Source organism: Nelumbo nucifera, chromosome 1 (genome assembly GCF_055504915.1).
Source record: "Nelumbo nucifera cultivar China Antique chromosome 1, China Antique-T2T, whole genome shotgun sequence".
NCBI lineage: Eukaryota > Viridiplantae > Streptophyta > Magnoliopsida > Proteales > Nelumbonaceae > Nelumbo > Nelumbo nucifera.
In genome coordinates this window covers 112,760,766-112,780,629 of record NC_142649.1, presented here as the reverse complement: position 1 = coordinate 112,780,629, position 19,864 = coordinate 112,760,766, and the positions used below count along the sequence as shown (strand labels likewise).

General features: G+C 36.2%; 1 protein-coding gene across 5 annotated transcripts; it reads left to right on the top strand.

Annotated features, from left to right (window-relative positions):
* The first annotated feature begins 502 nt into the window (after positions 1-502).
* Positions 503-11,142, top strand: LOC104587384 (protein DETOXIFICATION 33). Of its 5 annotated transcripts, XM_088892609.1 has the most exons (9): positions 1,143-1,276; positions 6,758-7,121; positions 8,728-9,269; positions 9,380-9,466; positions 9,610-9,666; positions 9,799-10,037; positions 10,150-10,268; positions 10,381-10,467; positions 10,828-11,142. In XM_088892609.1, the coding sequence occupies exons 2-9, from the start codon at positions 6,867-6,869 to the stop codon at positions 10,960-10,962; spliced, it is 1,521 nt and encodes a 506-aa protein (XP_088748735.1). In that variant the 5' UTR covers positions 1,143-1,276; positions 6,758-6,866; the 3' UTR covers positions 10,963-11,142. The 5 variants fall into 5 exon arrangements, with proteins under 5 accessions (XP_010243275.1, XP_010243274.1, XP_088748735.1 ...); XM_010244973.3 differs by lacking the exon at positions 6,758-7,121 and having other exon boundaries at positions 503-1,276; positions 8,887-9,269; XM_010244972.3 differs by lacking the exon at positions 6,758-7,121 and having other exon boundaries at positions 507-1,276.
* Positions 11,143-19,864: the final 8,722 nt, after the last annotated feature.

Sequence of the window (19,864 nt, the reverse complement as noted above, 5' to 3'; positions counted from 1 at the left end):
AATTCGAGGAGTTGGAATAGATGACATGAAGGTTTGAGCATATAAAAGAACCGAGATTCCTGACCTCCGTTCTTTACCAAATACCAAACAAAAAAAAGACGCCTAACCTGTTTGACTTGATGCTAATCTCAGTCAGTCAGGACTCAGAAATCCGGGTTAGAACATATGTTCCTGATTTTTCTAGCAATCGATCAGTCCTAGCCTAAATCTTTTTCTCTTCAAGTCAAACAGAAATAAATTATTTTCAAATCTGGCAGCTTGTATATCGATTTTCCTCGGTTGTCGTGTTCCCTCTATACCTTATCTTTATTCTTACCTACCTCCTTCCTGCTCTCATCATGTCAGTGACCCCAGTTTAATACTGATTCAATCAAATGCCGCCACCCGTGAACTACCACCTCCCTTTCTATGATCAAGATAGGGTACACCTGACGTTTATGTACCCTCTCTTGTATGTGAGATTTGGACATGGACAAGGACACCCATTGGCCATGGGAGATTCGGAATAGGACGCAGGTAGGCACCAGAGTTACTCTGTATAAACTCGTACCTTTCTCGGCCTGTTTGGCTAAGATCAAAGCATATACTCGCGTTCTGCTGTTCCTCTTCATTACCCTTCTTTGTAAATTGTAATCCCTCAAAAAATTCAAGTAGTCTATACGCAATTTCATGCAAAATGTCCTTTTCCCTGCTTAACCAACCTCTTTTCCATCAACCCTCCCCCATGTCATGTCATCCTGTACACCAACCCTTCCTAAAACCACCTAGAACCTCAAGCTACAGGAGGCCAGGCCTTCAGCATGTTCTGATGTGCCCCCACCAATATTTTGTTTTTTCACAAACATCCACTACTCTACTACACCTGACCTTATAGATTCTTTGATATTTTGACATTTACTACGTCCCCTCACTGTATTATATTGGACTTATTTTGACTTGGTTGCTCTATAAACTCTTCCAATATCTCTTGAGTCACAGAGGTTCTGGGCTGGAGAAGTGGAGAGGGAGAGAGAGAGAGGCCTTTGGAATGGAGGGACAGAGGTGCTGGACTGGAAAATTGGCGTTTGAAGTTATGGGTAAGGAAAGGTTGGCTAATAAAAGCTGGGATGAATCGAAGAAGATGTGGCATATTGCAGCGCCGGCAATACTTACTGCAGTTGCTCAATTCTCTATTGGACTTGTTACTGTTGCCTTCGTTGGACATCTGGGAGAGGTTGAGCTTGCTGCTGTCTCTGTTGTTGAAAATGTTATTGAAGGTTTCGTCTACGGAATCATGGTGAGTGCTAATACCAACGTTTTTGCATTAAATTTAAGACTGTTAGTTTCAGCTTCCACTTTCTCTTATATTGCTCTGTTTTTTCATTAATATTTGGTTATCGGCCTCTATTGGGAATACGATCTTTGAAGAACAGAAAGCCGAAATAAAATAAAAAAAGAAAGTTCTCCAAGAGCTTGCTCTTCCCATATATTTGCTTCTCCATGCCCCCTCCCCTCCCCTCCCCTCCCCTGGAAGTGGTTTAGTATTGCTTCTTGTTTGCTTTTTCAAATTAATCTCACTGGCTGAGCTAGGGTCAGGCAGTAATAGGAATAGGAATTCGGTAGTATGGGGTTACTACTACATCTCCATTAGCTCGTTATGGGATCTCAGAGACTTTGGCTCTGGTTTCTCTTACCGAAAGGAAGGAAACTTCTTACGAAGCAAAGGTAATTTGCACCTGCACCTGCTGAAGTTCATACTATGGCTTATTATTAGTGTTGGTGGTGGGGGTGTCGTTAGGGTACATATCAGGTAAAAGGAAGGGTTATGATTATTGTTTGTAATCAATTATGTGCAAATTGAAAATAGGCACAGAATTTAAAGAGGCTATAATTTTCAGGTGGATAAGGTAAGGTGAGGTATGAGACCATACTGTCGGGGTTCGGGGGTTAGTTAATGAGGCCCGTGTGGCACTTGATTGGGTTGAGTAAGTCTACAATGCAATTAACAATATATAAAACGTAATAAGAAGGCAGGTATCACTCAACTATTTATTTACCTTTAAAAAGTAAATTAAGCTTTTGGGAAAATGATATAGAAAGCATTAAAATAATAAAAAATCATATTATAATTATAATATTATCATTGACATTTCCCCAAACAAGATGCATGCATTGCCCCGGCGAAATAGACACTTGTAGCAATAAGGATAGGGCAGGTGAGTTTGCAACCTGGAAAAAGCAAGAAGCCAAGAACACGGCTTTAAACAATAGGCACGGAATTTCAAAATAGCAAACTTTGTGGAGATTTTTAAGGGTTAAAGTGGGTATGCGTTTGGCAATTCATATTGATATGGGTGATGGCAGTAGCCCAGTCCAACAACCATATAAGACATATCAGTTGAAATGATTTTAGTAAAGTTGGTGAGAATGATTGACTTTGGGTTGGCCGTTGGCATTGGACTTAAAAAGGGTGAGGTTGTGGTGATTGGTGAACAACTTTATACATAAATAAATTTGGTGGGGGGTGGGAGGGGAAGAGGATACATCATACATGCTTTCAAGTTTCACATTGACATAACCCATTTCACATTCATATGGTATTCTATTTTCATGATGTTGAATTTTATAAAATGTACTTTTGTAAAAATTTTTTATAAAAGTATTTTTATACAGTGTTTTCATGAAAGTATTTTTATTAAAGTATTTTTATGAAAATATTTTTGTGAAAGTATTTTTATAAAAATATTTTTATAAAAGCATTTTTAAGAAAGTATTTGTATAAAATTACTTTTATAAAAATGTTTTCATAAAAATACTTTCATAAAAGTGCTTTTTTAAAAGAATTTTTATAAAAGTAATTAATTTAATAAAAATGCTTTTAAAGGGTATGTTTTAAAAATTTAAAAGAAAATAAAAGACAAAATAGTCACAATTACATATTATTTAAGTGTGTATTAGAGAAAAAAAAAACTACCAAACGCTTACTATAAAATAAGTACTTATTTTAAAAAACAAGCACTTGAAAAAATTAGGTGCCAAATATAAATAAATACTTATTCAAATAAGCATTTATTTTTAAGTACTTATTTAATAAATACTTATTTTTAACTTAAGTAATCCTAAATATGGCCTACTTTAAATACAAGCTGCTTATATATATATATATATATATATATATATATATATATATATATATATATATAGGATGTTATGATCCGTGCCACCATCCCAATCAGCTCCTTGATAACCTAAAAACTCGATGCCTTGGATTTCTATGCGGTGTCCTGACCAAGCCATGTCGAGCCACCATTGATGCCCTACCATATCTTCACATGACTCCGGATCACCTGCCCACAAGAACTCTGCCCACGTCTACTCACAACACACTACCCTAGTAAATTGGGAATATCTCCCCTTTTGGCTACCATTTTGGTCAATTTCTACTCTAAATAATTACCATTTGGGGGCACTTGTTGTACAATTTCAATGTCACATATTCATTTTTTATAGAGTTTGGAATATTGTTTGATTAAATCATTTATTAAATAAATATTTATTTCTATTTATGTAATAATTATCTCGATAATGCTTCTTGTCAATGTTTCTCTCAACACCAAATATCTTTTTATGTTTTACTATTCAGCTTTATGTGACCTCTAATGACATTAAATTGTCAGAAGATAAAATATCAAAAAATATTGTTCAACCATTTTTTTGGTTTTTTCAAAATAAATGACAGACTATAATATATAATATATAGATAGAGCTATTATAAATAGATAAGATTAATTTTGAGTGAAAAGTTATTCATCTTTTACACTAAAATTTTGAACCAAAAAAGACTGGGGATTGAAGATCATTGCCACCACAGTACAGCAGTAGTCCCATCTGCCTTCTTGTCACGGTCTGATACATGCTTAGCCTTGTCTATGCTTGGTGGGCTTACGTTAAGGGACACCACCGTCACTTTCGCCTGTAAGATTTTTGGGAAAAGTGATGTTATCTTCAAGCAGACCTCCAAAAGCTAAACGTACTCTTTGAGGAGGGGTGGTCGACCTCCTTGGGTGCCTAACCTTGGCACTCCCAAACCATCATCCCTTGCGAGGCGGCCCTAGTTAATGGCTAAAATGGCTACTAGGGTTCCTCATGGGCGCACACATGCTCATGGGAGCAGTGCATGGACTGGCACTACGCTGCCAACACTTAAGGGAGGCTTGGCATGCGGGCCTAGCTCAAGCATGACCCTTCACCACGCCAGCCCCTTGCCCAAGCTGAGTGAGCTACCCCGTTGCCCATAGCGCACGGGTGTGTTTTGGCCCAACGGTTGCCTTTCATCATGGCACATAAGTGCCCATCATCATCGGCATACAGGAGTCCCTTCACATCGGCGCCAAGTCGCCTCTCATCATGGCCTTCCCCCTTTAACACGTAAGAGGCGCCTCCCATGGATTGGCAAGAGCCACCTAAGAGCCCCAACCATGCGACTTGAGGTCATGATCTAGTGCTACTGACCTTGGTGGAGCCATCTCATCGGGTAACTCCTAGCCTCGCATCACACAAAAGCTTGTCTTGGCTTGCCTTGGCTTGGACGTCACACGGGTTTCTTCCTCTGCAAAATTACCCCCGTGACAGTTGGTATCAGAGCAAGCTAGCTAACTACTGCCACAGTTGGTATCAAAGTAAATTAGTACAGAGCCAGTTGAAGCGGTCATGTCGACAAGCAACACATTGTAGGGTGCGGTCCCTAGGCACTTCCACCTTGGTTTAAGCAAGCAATGCACATTAAGCCTGGCAAGTAGCCATTCATTCGTGTCCCCATTCCAATGACCCCAAAAACAGCACCCTTGTGGGGGCAGACGCATTGATTGCTGTGCTCATGCGGGGGCAGATACATGAGCCTTTTCATGGAAGGCATTTTGTGACGGTTTGAGTGGGGGAGTGCCATGCTTCCTCATAGACATTAGTTGTTGTTCATTTTGGTGAGGTGTTGGGCAGTGCGCCTACATCTTGGTTTCATGACGGATTAGCCATTGTTCTGTAGCTTTGTTTGAGACACTACTAAGGTAGGGGCAATAGTCCGAAATTGGTTGGTGTTGACGGTTGGTCAAGGAATATTACTAAAGTGGTAGTTTTGTATAAAATGGGTCCTTGGTTGAAGCCACAATATTGGAATGATAGGAATGTGGGTACACTGGCCGTTGGAGCATGGCGGCCCTGCATCGGCAAGGTATCAGGAGGACATGCTCAGCTCAACAGGCGAAACATTTGCATCAACAACTCACGTCACAAGGCGAGTGCATGTTTGACAACATCATGGGAAAAAGTTGCCACACTCGCACACACATTGCGGTCAGATCTCATTGAGGCAACATATTGGAGCCCCCTTGGAGCGAAGATGTAGCTCGAACCGGCGAGGTGAAGTGTAGTTTCGATGGCCAAAAGAGCATCAGCCATGGCTAGGTTTGAGTAACCCGAACACAGTGAGGTGAAATTTGTAGGCCAGCATGGTGAAAGGGTACACCCAGGACACACGCCAACAACAGGAGTAGACCCATTACATCGTGTTCGGTAGCAACACCGAAAAGCTACCAAGAAGACGGTCAAGCCTTGAGGTAAAGATGATACATGGGGTGCACCTCCGCGAAGCATCACATCCAATTTCTTCGAGGGCCCTTCTTTGACACTTTCAACGACATAACCATTATGCGGTTTGAGTAACCTCAACACAGGGGGTGAAGTCCAGGCAGATCGACATGGTGAAATGGTTCCGTCCCCATAAATGGACACCAACATAGGCAAGACCCGGGTTGGCCAGGTGAGCCCAGGAACTGGCAGACAAGTGGATGGTGCGAGACATAGACGCCTATTCACAAGAAGAGCCATTGTCGATGACGACAATGGATTGAGTGGAGAGACTGTCACGATCTGACACAGGCTTAGTCTTGTCTACGCTTGACGGGCTTACGTTAAGGGACACCACTGTCATTTCGCCTATAAGATTTTTGAAAAAAGTAATATTAACCTTGGTAAAACCATCTCATCAAGCAACTTTTAGCCTTGTATCATACGTACGTCGCACGGATTTCTTCCATTGCATAACTACCCTCGTGACATTCTAAGGCTGCCATCGATCCGGCGGAAATAGAAGTTCACATGACTCATCAGCGCCCGCAGCACATCCCGACCTTGTATTGGGAGGCGCTGATGATGTTAACTCGGCGGAGATCACATTTCGCCCCTGCTAAAACACAAAAGAAAACATCATCACATCAACTGGTTCGGGTGATAGGACACTGGCGTGTTGGCATATATGGCAGGAAATCTACGAGGTCATCCGTCGGCGGAACGCTCTCATCTCATCTTTTGAGGAAAACAAAACCAGAGAAACCCTTCTTAATTTAACTGCAATAGAATGCTCGGTTTTTAATTACCAAGGCAGCAAGATTAGATTAGGGTCGCTTCAGTCTGAACTGGTGAAGTAAGTTACAGGGAAAACAACATCGAATATGCCATCGAGTAACGAGTTAAAATGCGCATCACACCAACCCACTGTGTTTTTGTTCTTTTCATAGCTAACTTCGAAAATCAGAAGCAATTAGAAGTTGTATTTATTTATCCCAATTGAGCCTTTGCGATGGTGACTCCATGGTTTGACAAACCAGCTGTAACGACCCTGCAGAGTTGTTTATTCAATTCTGAAAACCAAAGATGCTTCCGAACCGGGTTTTCTTTGACTTGGATTTACCTCTCTGAGGCTTTCTGCACATTTCTTGATCAGGGAAACAAAGGCTTTGTCGGGTGGTTGGTAAAGCTAAGTGGTGATATAGAGTGTAAGGGTCAAAGCGTGAGTGTAGAGATCTGGACAGAAAACAAAGAAAGCTTCGTCAATGGAGGGACAAAGATTTGGGATGATAGGAAGGTTGGCGTTGGAGATCATACAGAGTAGGAGAAAGCTGGGAGATAAAAGCTGGGTTGAATCGAAGAAGATGTGGCATATAGCAGGACCTGCAATATTGAGTACAGTCGCTCAATTCTCCATTGGATTTGTGACGGTTGCATTCGTGGGGCATTTGGGAGATATGGAGCTAGCTGCCGTCTCTATCGTTCAAAATGTTATTGAAGGTTTTGTGTATGGGATCATGGTGAGTACTACTGATACCTGCCCTTCACATTGCTCTCCTTTTCTTGTTTGTAATTGGTCTTTCTTAGGAATTAATGATCCCTCCATTAACAAAATTGAAGGAAAAACAAGGATTTTATTCCATTCAATGTATATGTATCCTCCCATGCTTTGGCTCTCTGTGAACAAGTTTCTTCTTCTTCATCATCATCATCCTCGTTTCTTGCTGGTTTGGACATGCTTTCACTCATCTTTTTATTTACTTGATTTAGAACAGGCTTATTCTGAATGAGTTAGCTCTAGGATTTTCTCATCATGGAAGTTGGAACATGCCATTAGATTACTGTATGGTTGTATTATTTTATTTTATATAATAAAAATGCTAACCGTAGAGGTTGGAAAGATATATATCTAGATGTTTTAATACATTTGATGCTACCAAACTCAAGGTAGGTGTGTTAAGAACCAAAAATGGGTCCGTGTTGGGAGGGAACTTTTCAAAACAATGGATCAGATGGATGATATGGTCCATGTACATGGCAACAAAAAAAAAAACAATCATTCCTAGTTTGATGATGTGCATCTTCATCTTCTTTGTTATTTGTTAGCCCTTCCACTCCCACATCGCAGCAAGTCCAAAATCTCCTTGACCACCCATAGTGATTAGAGTTTTGAATTTAAAAGAAATGGGACGTGCTTATTTATTGTTTTAATGAAATAAAATCGTGTCTAACGACTCTAACATGATCAATATATATAGATGTGAAACTCAGGTTCGCACGGAGAGGAATCTTTAATTAGGCAATAGTGATTAGATAGGATTTCACCAAATTATCATATTGCAAATTGAGTAATATCTAAGTTTCTTAGATTGAGATCTAGAGTGTTGATTAGTGATTGGGTTTCGACTGCTTGACCAAGTCTGGAGGAGGAGGGTCTTCCCCTTTTTCTTGTGATCTGTCCATTCTACCTGGTTGGTTGGAGGACATATGTTTTACTTTTACCAAATGCATGTTACATAGGGTTTTAGGGATTAGGGGTTTAGGGTTTAAATGTGAAAATCAAGAGATGACCGGACAAAGCGTAATGTCTGTTGATTCAATGGTCTCAACTCAAATTATTAACCATTTCATTCTTGCATGTATACAAGCCTGAAGCACCAAACATTGTTGAGCAAGAAAATATACTTAACTCAATTCAGGCCTTAATCATCCTAAACTATCTGGGGTGGTCTGCATTAATTCTGTCCCCTCAACTATGCTCTATCAAGTGTATGTGTGTGTGTGGAAAGAACCAAGAGTGCTTTTCAGGGGTCCAAACAAACAACAAGTCAAGACTATTTCTGGACTACTCCATAAATTATAATAAAGGGAAACGCTAGATCATCTTCAGCCGAACAAACAAAAGTATATCATACTAAGAATTGCCCAGCGTCTCCCATTTAATCTGGCGTCTATCAATTGATCGAATCTTTTTTCTTTCCTGCTCAAGCTTTGATATCAGTGTAACTTTATCCACCCAATAATCAAAACACATGACTGACTCTCATCTTCCTACTTACAAGTTTTGAGCTGCAAAAACTTTCATTTGCTTATAATAATTCCTGTTTAATATATAAATATATATAGCTAGGGATGGGAAGTGCCCTAGAAACACTATGTGGACAAGCAGTCGGTGCGGGGCAAATGAACATGCTGGGTATCTATATGCAAAGATCATGGATCATAACCGGAGTCACAGCACTAATTCTGACGCCTGTCTATGTGTTTGCATCACCAATGTTGAAGCTGCTTCATCAGAGCGATGACATATCAGAGCTTGCAGGAAAGTACTCAATATGGGTGATCCCTCAATTGTTTGCTTATGCTCTCAACTTCCCCACACAGAAGTTCCTTCAATCTCAGAGCAAAGTCTGGGTCATGACTATAATTTCTGGGGCTGTCTTGGCATTCCATGCATTGTTGAATTGGATACTTGTCACCAAGCTTGGACATGGCTTGGCCGGGGCTGCCATAGCAGGGAACATCTCATGGTGGTTAGTGGTTTTGGCTCAACTAGTTTATGTGGTTTCTGGGTACTTTCCAGATGCATGGACCGGATTTTCCTTGTCAGCATTCGAAAAATTGGCTGCCTTTGTGAAGCTCTCACTCGCCTCGGCCATTATGCTGTGGTTAGTACTTGGATTTCAGACTTTCAGTTCAGATGCAATGCAAGCAATTCGATTTTTGCCAAATCTTTCCTGTTGCTAATTACTCATAAAACGCAATTGATAACATGCAGCTTGGAGCTCTGGTATTACACCATAGTTATTCTCCTGGTTGGCCGCTTGAAAAATCCAGAAATAGCAGTAGATGCCATTTCAATCTGGTAAGTTGCTACCAATTCATTTTTAATTTCCCATCTTTTATTTAAGGCATGAAACATGGATTTCCCTACATTTTCTTTTATGTTATATTCCCTTCTTTAATTAATTGCCTCTCTTCTCCCTTTTTCCTGCATGGATGTTGCAGCATGAATTTGCAGCAATGGACATTGATGATTGCTCTGGGTTTCAATGCTGCTGTCAGGTAAGCACTTCCTCAAGAGGGCATATGTCAAGATGCATGGCTCCTCTGTTAATTAACTTAACTGTTCATGTGGAGGCTTAGATCTTCATTCAATGATATATATTATTGATCGATCTTCTCTCATGTACACAGCGTGAGGATTTCTAATGAACTTGGAGCAAAGCAACCGAAAGCTGCAAAGTTCTCGGTAGTGGTGGCTGTTACCACATCAGTCCTGTTTGGGACATTTTTCACTGTTGCAATTCTAGCCACCAGGAGCCATTATCCCAAAATTTTCACGGCAAAACCGGTGGTTATAAGGGAGACATCCAAACTCGGGTACCTTTTGGCAGCCACCATTTTTCTCAACAGCATCCAACCAGTTCTCCACGGTATATATGTTCTTCTCTTTTAATGAATTTTGTCACTCAACTCTCAACATAGAAAACTAAGCATTAAAAACTACTTCAATTCATTTACAAGCACGAGTTCCTCAAATTTCAGGGGTAGCAGTAGGTGCAGGTTGGCAATTCTTAGTAGCCTTTATAAACATTGTGTCCTACTACATTTTTGGGCTCCCAATCGGTGCCTTACTTGGTTACAAGTTCAATCTTGGCATTCAGGTAAAGCAATTTACCCTATTTACTCACAGCTACAGACGTGAAACTACTAGTAATTAAGAAATAAGAAATATTGAAGCAGTAGCTCATCACTTGGCCATCATTCTTCATGCAGGGCATCTGGACAGGGATGTTGGCGGGATGTCTACTTCAGACTGTTGTTTTGTTGTTTATCATGCTCCGAGCTAACTGGCATAAAGAGGTAAGTGGATTCTTATTTTAAGCAAGAAAGTGGTAGAAATGGTATTCAAGGTTCAAAATATCGATAATGGCATATTGGGCGAATCGATATACATTTTTTTATTTTTTTGCAACCAGCTCAGGGGGCCGGTTTAGGTCTCCTCTACCCCTTGAACCGATCAGACAGGGGTGTATCGGAGGGGTCCAGAATGATATGTATCGGCCGACACAGGCCACCTGTCAATACTTTGAACCTTGCTTGCAGTACTCTACATATATTTGTATGCGTACTACTTCCAAGATCACGATAACTGTCATTGGTTCTTACTGAGGCATTAGTCCCGTTGATGACAACGAGTACCGGATTTTCCTGATGCAACAGGCATTGCAAGCTGAGGAGCGGGTCAGAACATGGGGTGGTCAATCGGAGCCTCAACAAACACCAAAAGAGACGGCAAATGAAAATGGAGTACAAGAGTTGATACAGCGAGAATCTATATCGATCATGAGCCATTGAATATATTGAGAAGGGGTTAGGAAAAGGGAAAACAAAAAGATTATTAAAACAAAATAGGAAGAAAGAAAGCAAAGGGAAAAGGAAACCGTATTAAATTTCTCACTGTAACGAGGAAATTTGTAATTCTATGGTTCTACCTTCTTGATAAGTAATAACAAGTGAAGTGGTTATCTTCCATAATGTCTCTGTTTCGGTATCTCTGTTTATGGATTTAAATAGGAACAGGAGAAAAGAAAGTGAGTAAGAAAGAAAAAATCAAACATGCATTCTTGTTTTTTCATTGCAACATAAAGATCAAAATACAACTAGAAACACACAAACGTACATAGGACTCAGGGATAGGGTGTCAATCGACCAGTTTTGGTTTGGGTCTAATCCGTTTCAAATCTTGTCAAATCAGATTTGGACGGTCTATTATAATTATTGGATTGTGTCAATCCAAAATAAATTGGTTCATATTCTCATTAGTTTGAGTTAGACCTAAACCAAATTTTCAATAATTTAATCATAAGGCCAAACCCTTGTACAATTTGAAATCATTCAAAATTAAAAACAATATAGAATCACTTTTATGAAAGTACTTTTATAAAAGCACTTTTATAAAAGTAATTTTATGAAAAATATTTTTACAAAAGAACTTTTATAAAAATACTTTTATGAAAGTATTTTTACAAAATTACTTTTATGAAAGCACTTTTACGGAAGTAGTTTTGTAAAAGCACTTTTACAAAATCACTTTAATAAAAGCACTTCTATAAAAGTACTTTAAAAAAAGTACTTTTATGAAAGCACTTTTATAAAAGTACTTTTACATGAAAATATTTTTATGAAATCACTTTTGCAAAAAACTTATGGAAGTACTTTTACGAAAGCACTTTTATACAAAACACATTTATGAAAGCACTTTTAGAAAATCACTTTATGAAAGAAATTTTACGAAAGCACTTTTATAAAAACACTTCTACAGAAGTACTATGAAAGTACTATGCAAAAGCACTTCTACAAAAATACTTTTCAAAAAGTGCTTTTAGAAAAACACTTTATTGAAAGTACTTCAGAAAAGTGTTTTTGTAAAAGCACTTTTATGAAAATATTTTTATCAAAGTACTTTTATATAATTTTTTATATTTCATTTGATTTGGATTGGATCCAATCCAATCCATTTACATTTTAATGGATTGGATTGGATTTGGTTTGTACTGGATTTGGACTGAATTGGGTCCAGTCCATTTATAAATGGACTTGCAATGGACTGAGTCGAGTTGGACCAAATCTGTCCAATTGACATCTCTAGTTAGGCATAAACAACCACTTTTCCTACCAATGCCTTGATAAAAAAAAAAAAAAGAAAAAAAAAATAGAAGCATTTTCAATGTAAAACTATTAAAGAACCGTTCAACCTCGAATAGGTTCTTATCTCATGTTTCACCCATTGGGCTTGAAGCATGGATAAGTGCAGGCCCACCCATATCGTGTCGTAAACTTAATTAGTTATAATAGGCCCGATGAAGACCAAACACTAGAACAGTTGGTCAAATAATCATACAATCTAAAAGTTTAAGCTGTTAATTGACGTTTTACAATTTTATATAGAATAATCACTAAAACTAAGCAACGAAACAAGACTTAGGAATAGATTCATCCATGGATTCTACGCTAACAACAGAATGAGGTGCATACACAAAAAGACAATAAAGATACAGATTAACGCTTATAATAGCAAAACAAGCAGCAACAAAAGTGCCAAACCATCATTTTGTCTTCGATCAATTAGTCTGATAAAAGGATGTGCTCATCACATTACTTGAAGCCTCTACATTTAATGAGTTGCTATTGGCACATTGCTGATCACGAGTTCACATCTCCGCCACACAAGGGCTGCCCCACAACTCTCCACAATACGTCCCCGCCATCTTTTGAAAACATATCTGATGATGATGATATCACCGGAACTGATACTATCATGGGTGATGTTCCCAATACAAGGCGGAGATGCTGCGAGGCGTTGTGGGGCGGAGATGTGATCTCGCTGATCACCACTTCACCTTTATGCCAAATGATCTGAAAATTAAAATTAAAGCAGTATTGATTTGTAGATGTCCCACTCCTACCATGTGAATGCCTTCTGCTTCACGGCATTGATGGAAGCGTATTTGCATTATGCAACGTTGAGGGGACGCCTGGTCATAAGTATGAGTGTGTGTATGGGTATTTTGTATGGTTTTTTAATTGCTGTTGATCTAGACAGTTGGACTGTTCAACTCGGGAATCATCCAGGCAACTAGTTCTGTTTTACCTCAAATCCTATTTCTGATAAAAAATTATTGAATCAGTTAACAAATTGTTAATGCGGGCGATCAAACCATTAATCCATTCAACGGTTTTTAGCTGTTTTTTAATTTTAATTATTTTTTTTAATTTGTTTTGTCAGAACAAACTGTCCATTCAAACCAAACGGTTAAGCTATCAATCCGGAAACCGGTAGCCACAACGGTTCTGATTCCAAATCATTTTTTAAATCATTAATTTTTATATTATTATGTTTTGACAGAGGAAAACCATTACTTGGGCCCAAATTGTGATGTTAGATGGTTTTAAATTAATAATCCAAAGGAGAACCTTTCATTTTCACGATTAATGGTCAAATGATTGACTTTTTAATTCAAATCCGACAGTGGGTTTTTCTCTTGAAGCCCATGGTTGATTGGACTCAAGTTTGATGGGATCACATTATCAATTGGCCCGATAAGATTGTAGGCTGAATATTTCGACTTGGAGATTTGGTAACCTAGCAAAAATTGGGTACAACTGTACTGTTCAGCTAATACAACTTATTTGTAAGGATTGCGAAATCCATAAGCTTCTCCATTTGACATTTCTTTCACATAGACAAAAGTGCTTCAGTAGAAGCTGAAACTATTTTTCGTCCCTAAATTAGAAGCCTTGATTAGGTACCCATGCTTGAATAGTGGAGTTACGATCCCTTTTAAATATCTCATGAGTTATCATTCGACAAGAACAGAAAAATCAAAACTTGCTTTGTATTTTTGATATCTTTTGAAGGGACACATAACAGGGGTAGCCCATCCCCCAATTCATAATCCATCCAATCTAGGTGCAGGCGAGATTTGATCCCAAGTTTCTGCTACTACTAGGAGACTTTACCAACCAGCTGATTGGCACCTTACAAAATCAAAACTTGCTTTACAAATAAAAAGAATCCACTAAAGACTCCTATAATGGAGAAGCATTATGTATCCATGGCTATACCAATTACCAGGATTAGATAGTTTCATTGGTAATTTACGCTGCTTTGGAATATCAAATTATTAATTAAAGGATATTTTATTATTAATGCTTTATATCCAATAGTATTTTAAATGGAAAACTAGCAGGGACTTAATAATTTTATTTTTCATTTAATGTTAATTTATAAAAAATAATTATTGTTAATTGAATATGAACAAATATTTTTTAATAAATTTAGTTTTATTAATAATTTGTAGTAATTTTAATAATTTTTAAATGAAATTTTGATTAACTTTAAATAAATAAAAATAATTATAAAAGCTAACAATTTTATCAATTCCACTAATAATTAACAATTATATAGGAATAACAACGGGGTGGGTTCAGGGCAGGGCACCCCATCCCTTTCCCTACCCCCATAGTCAAGACACTTTACCCCATCCCCACCCCGTCCCCAGTGTCACGCGGATTCAGGGCAAGGTAATCACTCCTCGATGTCGGACGAGTTCAGGGGCAAGGCACCCCACTCCTCATCAATGATGGAGAATCCTCAAACTTCCCTACCCCATCTCTAGTATTGGGCGGGCTCAAGTAGAGGTGTAAATTGGGTAGTCGTGCTGGGTTGGTACGACACGACCCGCATGTGGTCCGTACAAAGTGCGAGTCGTGCCGTACTAGCCCATGAGGTGTCCTAGGTCGTACCTCCCTCCTCTAGGATAATTTGGGGGGTTAGTTTGGCTTGAGCCTGCATGGGCCCATGCTGTGCCTTGGGCCGGGCTGGTCCATGGGTCAGGCCATATCACACACCAAGCCAAGCTCAAAGCAACACACCCACTCCCTATCCAAGGTTTTTAAAATTGGACCGGATAGGGAACCGTTCTAGGGTTGAACGGTAGTCCGACTGTTCGGTCCGAATGGATGACCCGCTATGACAAAAAATAAATAAAAAGTTAGAAAAACAAAAAAGGCCAAAAATTGTTGTCTGGGTTGATTGTTTAACCACCCAGGTCAATAGATCGCTAGCCAAATAAACAGTTTTTGGACAAAAAGCGGTTTTGAGGTGAAATAGTGTCTGATTCCCAATTTTTCTGGTCTAACCATCTGGTTTGATCCAATTTTGAAAACACAATCCACGTCAACCCAATATGATGATAGAAATTATCAAAAGGATATATTGGGTATCAACCACATGGTAAATTTCTAAAAGTACACTAAATTGTCTTTAATATTCAAAAATGTAATTTTATGAAAAATTTGGAAAATTTATTATACGTGTGTAATTTTGAAAATTTATTCAAATTTATTTAAATATTCATTAAATAATTATTTTCATTTTAAATGGTTTATTTACGCAATTATACTAATTTATCTTATAATTTCTAATATAAACTAACCAATAATTTCCTTTTTCCAATATTATACTATTTTATCATAATAATTTATGTAATTATTTTTTCAAATTATAGTTTTCCATTTCCCATAGTCATTTATCTTTAGTAAATTTCAATAATTTGCAATGAAAATTACATAATTTTTCAATGGTTTTCCAAAATCTATCAAATGTAATAAATTTTCCTAAAATTTACAAAATATTCTAATAATTTTTAATATTTATTTAATGCATTTTAAATAAACTTTCAAATACTTTATATCTTTTAATTTCAAAAATGTTATTTTAAGAAAATGTAGTTTTATGAAAATTTTTGAAAAATTTATTACATTTGTATAACTATGGAGATTTATTGAAAGTTTTTTTAAATTGTTATTAAATATATATTTTTATTGGGTATTTACTAACAAAATTATACTAATTTATCTTTTATTTTTCAATATAAATTAATTAATAATTTCATTTTCTATCATCATAATATTTTGTTCCCCCATTTGTATTTGGTTATTAATTATAATAATAACAATAACTAAAATTTTATATTTTTTTTATAATTGTTAAATATAATTCTCAATTTTATAGAAATTAGTTAAAGAGTTTTCAATTTCTATAAAATGTTGTTAATGAGTTAATTAATAACAATATTTATTAATATTTGGTAATTTACTAACCGTACTAATAAGAATATTTAATTTTTGGTAATTTACTAATCGTATTTATTAACTTTTGGTAATAACACTATTTAATACTTATTGAATATGCATGGAATTAAATATTAACCATATTTAACAATTTATTAATTAATATGAATATTTTAAATGAGGGAGAGTGGATATAGATTGGTGGGATGCATTTGAGGAATTGATTAGGGAGTGGGGCAACATGATATTTTCCTATTGGTTTAAGTGAGATACCGTAGGAGTGATTATACAAATATTTTTAGGTAGTTGGGTGACATGGCTTAATGGGAGTGGTGGGAAGGGGAGATGAGAGAAAATCAAAGAGAATGTAGGGTGGGGATAATGGAGCAAGGAGAGGCATGATGACGGGGACCCATGCGATGCACAGGATTTGTTAAGTGAAAAGTTAAACAATAGAAATACATAAGAGTATATAATTGTTTTATATTTTAACATTTTAATAAACAATCCTATCACTCAACCTGAGTTGGTCGGTTTTTTAGTATTTCAGATCGACTTTGGTTTAATAAATATATATTAATATTTTATATTTTAAATTTAATTTTTTAATAATGGAAAGTAGGAAAATTCCCATATTTCTTAGTCTAAAATATTTTAAATCATAGATTTAATGTAATTTAATTTTTAATAATATCATTGTAATTTATGTGATTTAAAGTTAATTTTTAAGTTTAAATCTTTTGAACAAATAGACTAAACCAAAAATAGACACAAATCGGAAGTGTCTTGACTATCAGGGAAAGGGATGGGGTGCCCTGTCTTGAACCCAACCCCGTTGTCATTCCTATATAATTGTTAATTATAAGTGGAATTAATAAAAATGTTAGATTTTATAATTATTTTTATTTATTTAAAATTAATCAAAATTTCATTTTAAAATAATAGAAAGAATAAAAATTATTAAAATTACTACAAATTATTAATAAAAATAAATTTATTAAAAAACATTTGTTCATATTCAATAAAAAAGGGATCTAAACCCATGTGCTGATAATATGCAGTGTTAATTAATGTTAGCACTAATTAGGTATATAGATTCCTATGAGCTAATGAGCTAATCCAATAAGAATAATAGAAAAAGAAAATTTAATTACAATTTAAATATTGTCTTTATTAAAAAACTTATTTAACAATTAACATTATTTTATTAATTAGTAGTAATCTATATAGATTACTACTAATTAATAAAATAATTTTAATTATTAAATATTATGAAAATACTGTAATTGTTAAAATACTATAAATAATAAATACTGCGATTATCTACATTTATCAAAATATTGTAATTATTGATTAAATAAAATACTGTAATTATTAATTAACAAATATAGTAATTTTTAAAATACTACAATTATTAAAAATTATGAAAAATACTGTATTTATTAATTAAAAAATACTATATTAATGAATACTATAAATACTGTTAATTTGTAAATACAATATTTTTAAAATACTATTAATACTATTAATACCGTTAATACTATTAATACTATCAATACTATAAATACTGTTAATACTGTATTTTTTTAAAATACTGTGTTTTTCTAATACTGTTAATTATTATTATTATTATTATTATTATTATATTAATTAATTAATACTATATTGGTATTTCTTTGCTAAAACTAATTAAATGTAATTTTCTGGTAATTAATTATAATTTTATGCTACAAATAACATAAAATTATAATTACTGTTAATTACACGGCTTGTGTAAACCGTGCATCACACGGTATGCTCAAACTGTGTGGTGCACAGCTTGTGTAAACCCGTGAGCCACACGGATTGTATTCGGGTAAACCTGAACACGTATCGAAATCGGGCCACGCAGGACCTATTTTGATCGTCTTCTTCGCCCGATCATTAATACGGGTCCTGCATCAACTCGAATACATTTTTTTTTCCTTTTTAATACACTTTTTTCTTAGTTGATAATCATTTTTGCATATTTCTGCAACATTTTTCGTAGAAAAATCTAGAAAGGAAGGATATTCATGTGAAAAATCAATCTGTTATAAGTGACACTTGCATAAGTGTTTCAGCGTTTTTTTTCCCATGTTAATGTGTTGTTTTTTTCCACTCATATATAGTCATCACCAATACGTTTTAAACGCAAAAAAGGAAAAAAAAAAGTAATACATACCTAGACTGAGCAAAACAAACGAGAAGGTGCAAGTTGAGATGAATGATCTTATGCTGCGGGTTAAGTCTGAAGAACGGTAGATACAGTCATCACCAAATAGAAGAAAAACCAATTTAAGAGAGTATTTGAACAAGCATACCTAGATGAACCAATGAGAGTCCAGTTTCATATAACAGGAGCTTGAAGAACAATGGATCGAAGAGAAAGCAATTGCAGTAGAACGGGAAGAGAGTCTAATTTAAGAGATGAACCAATGAGACTAGTACAGGAAGAGAGAGCAAGAGAGTCCAATTTAAGAGATGAACCAATGAGAGCAATACGAGAAGAGAGAGCAATTGCAGTACAACTAGAAGAGAGTCCAGTTTGAGTAAGGTTTGGCACGTCTCTGCCCACTTCATCTAATTGGTTCTTGTGGTAATTAGGTGGATTAAAAAAATAAGAAAAAAAAACAGAAAATTAGAATGGGTGGTTTCCTACAAGGAGAGTTATGTTGATGTGGATAAACCAATTTTAATATATATATAGAGAGAGAGAGAGAGAGAGAGATTGCATATTAGTATCTTGTACTTTGGGCCTAGTCTCAGTTTGGTCTTCGAATTTTAAAATGTGCCAATCTAGTGTCTAAACTTTCAAAATATGCCAATTTAATACCTACTGTTAACCAGCAGTCAATTATGTGTATCACGTGACATCATGTGTGATTTAAATATTTACAAAATGGCAAAATTTTCCTTCATCTCTCTCTTCTTCCCCTCCTTTTCTCCTCTTCATCTATTCCGGATTTGTCCCCCTTTGTCACGAATGAACCAACAATAGTGACTTCATCCTTTCACTTGTTATGTCCCTCTCTCATTATCCTAGCCCCCTAATCCCATTCCCTATTAGAGGATACACAACAGTTAGATCATTAGAACCAAACCAACTGACCTAGCAAGACAGCTATAAAAGATCCAAGATCCCAACCGACTTACACCAACTATCACCTTTATAAATATGTAAATCTGTTTCATATTTAATACAGAAAAAATAGTTTCTTTGCACATTGCTTTTGCGCAGCCATATTTGTCATGGTATTAGAGCCTTGATAACGATCAAGACTCACTTTGTTCCTTCCCGTTGTGTGAGTTTCCTTTCCCTATTGACAAGTAGTCATCACTATAGAATGTCGGCGGTTGCAACTTCCGGCGATCAAGTTTCTTCATCATACTCTGTTTCTCTTCATCAACGACTGATCACCAAAGATGACTACAGATCTAGATCCAAGTTCTCCATATTATTTGCATCCCTCTGGTAATCCTTAAGCTATTCTAGTTTCTTGCCCACTCATTGGAGACAACTACTTCACTTGGGAATGTGTGATGCATATTGCTTTGAGGGCAAAAAACAAATACGGATTTGTGGATGGTTCGTTGTAGCAAC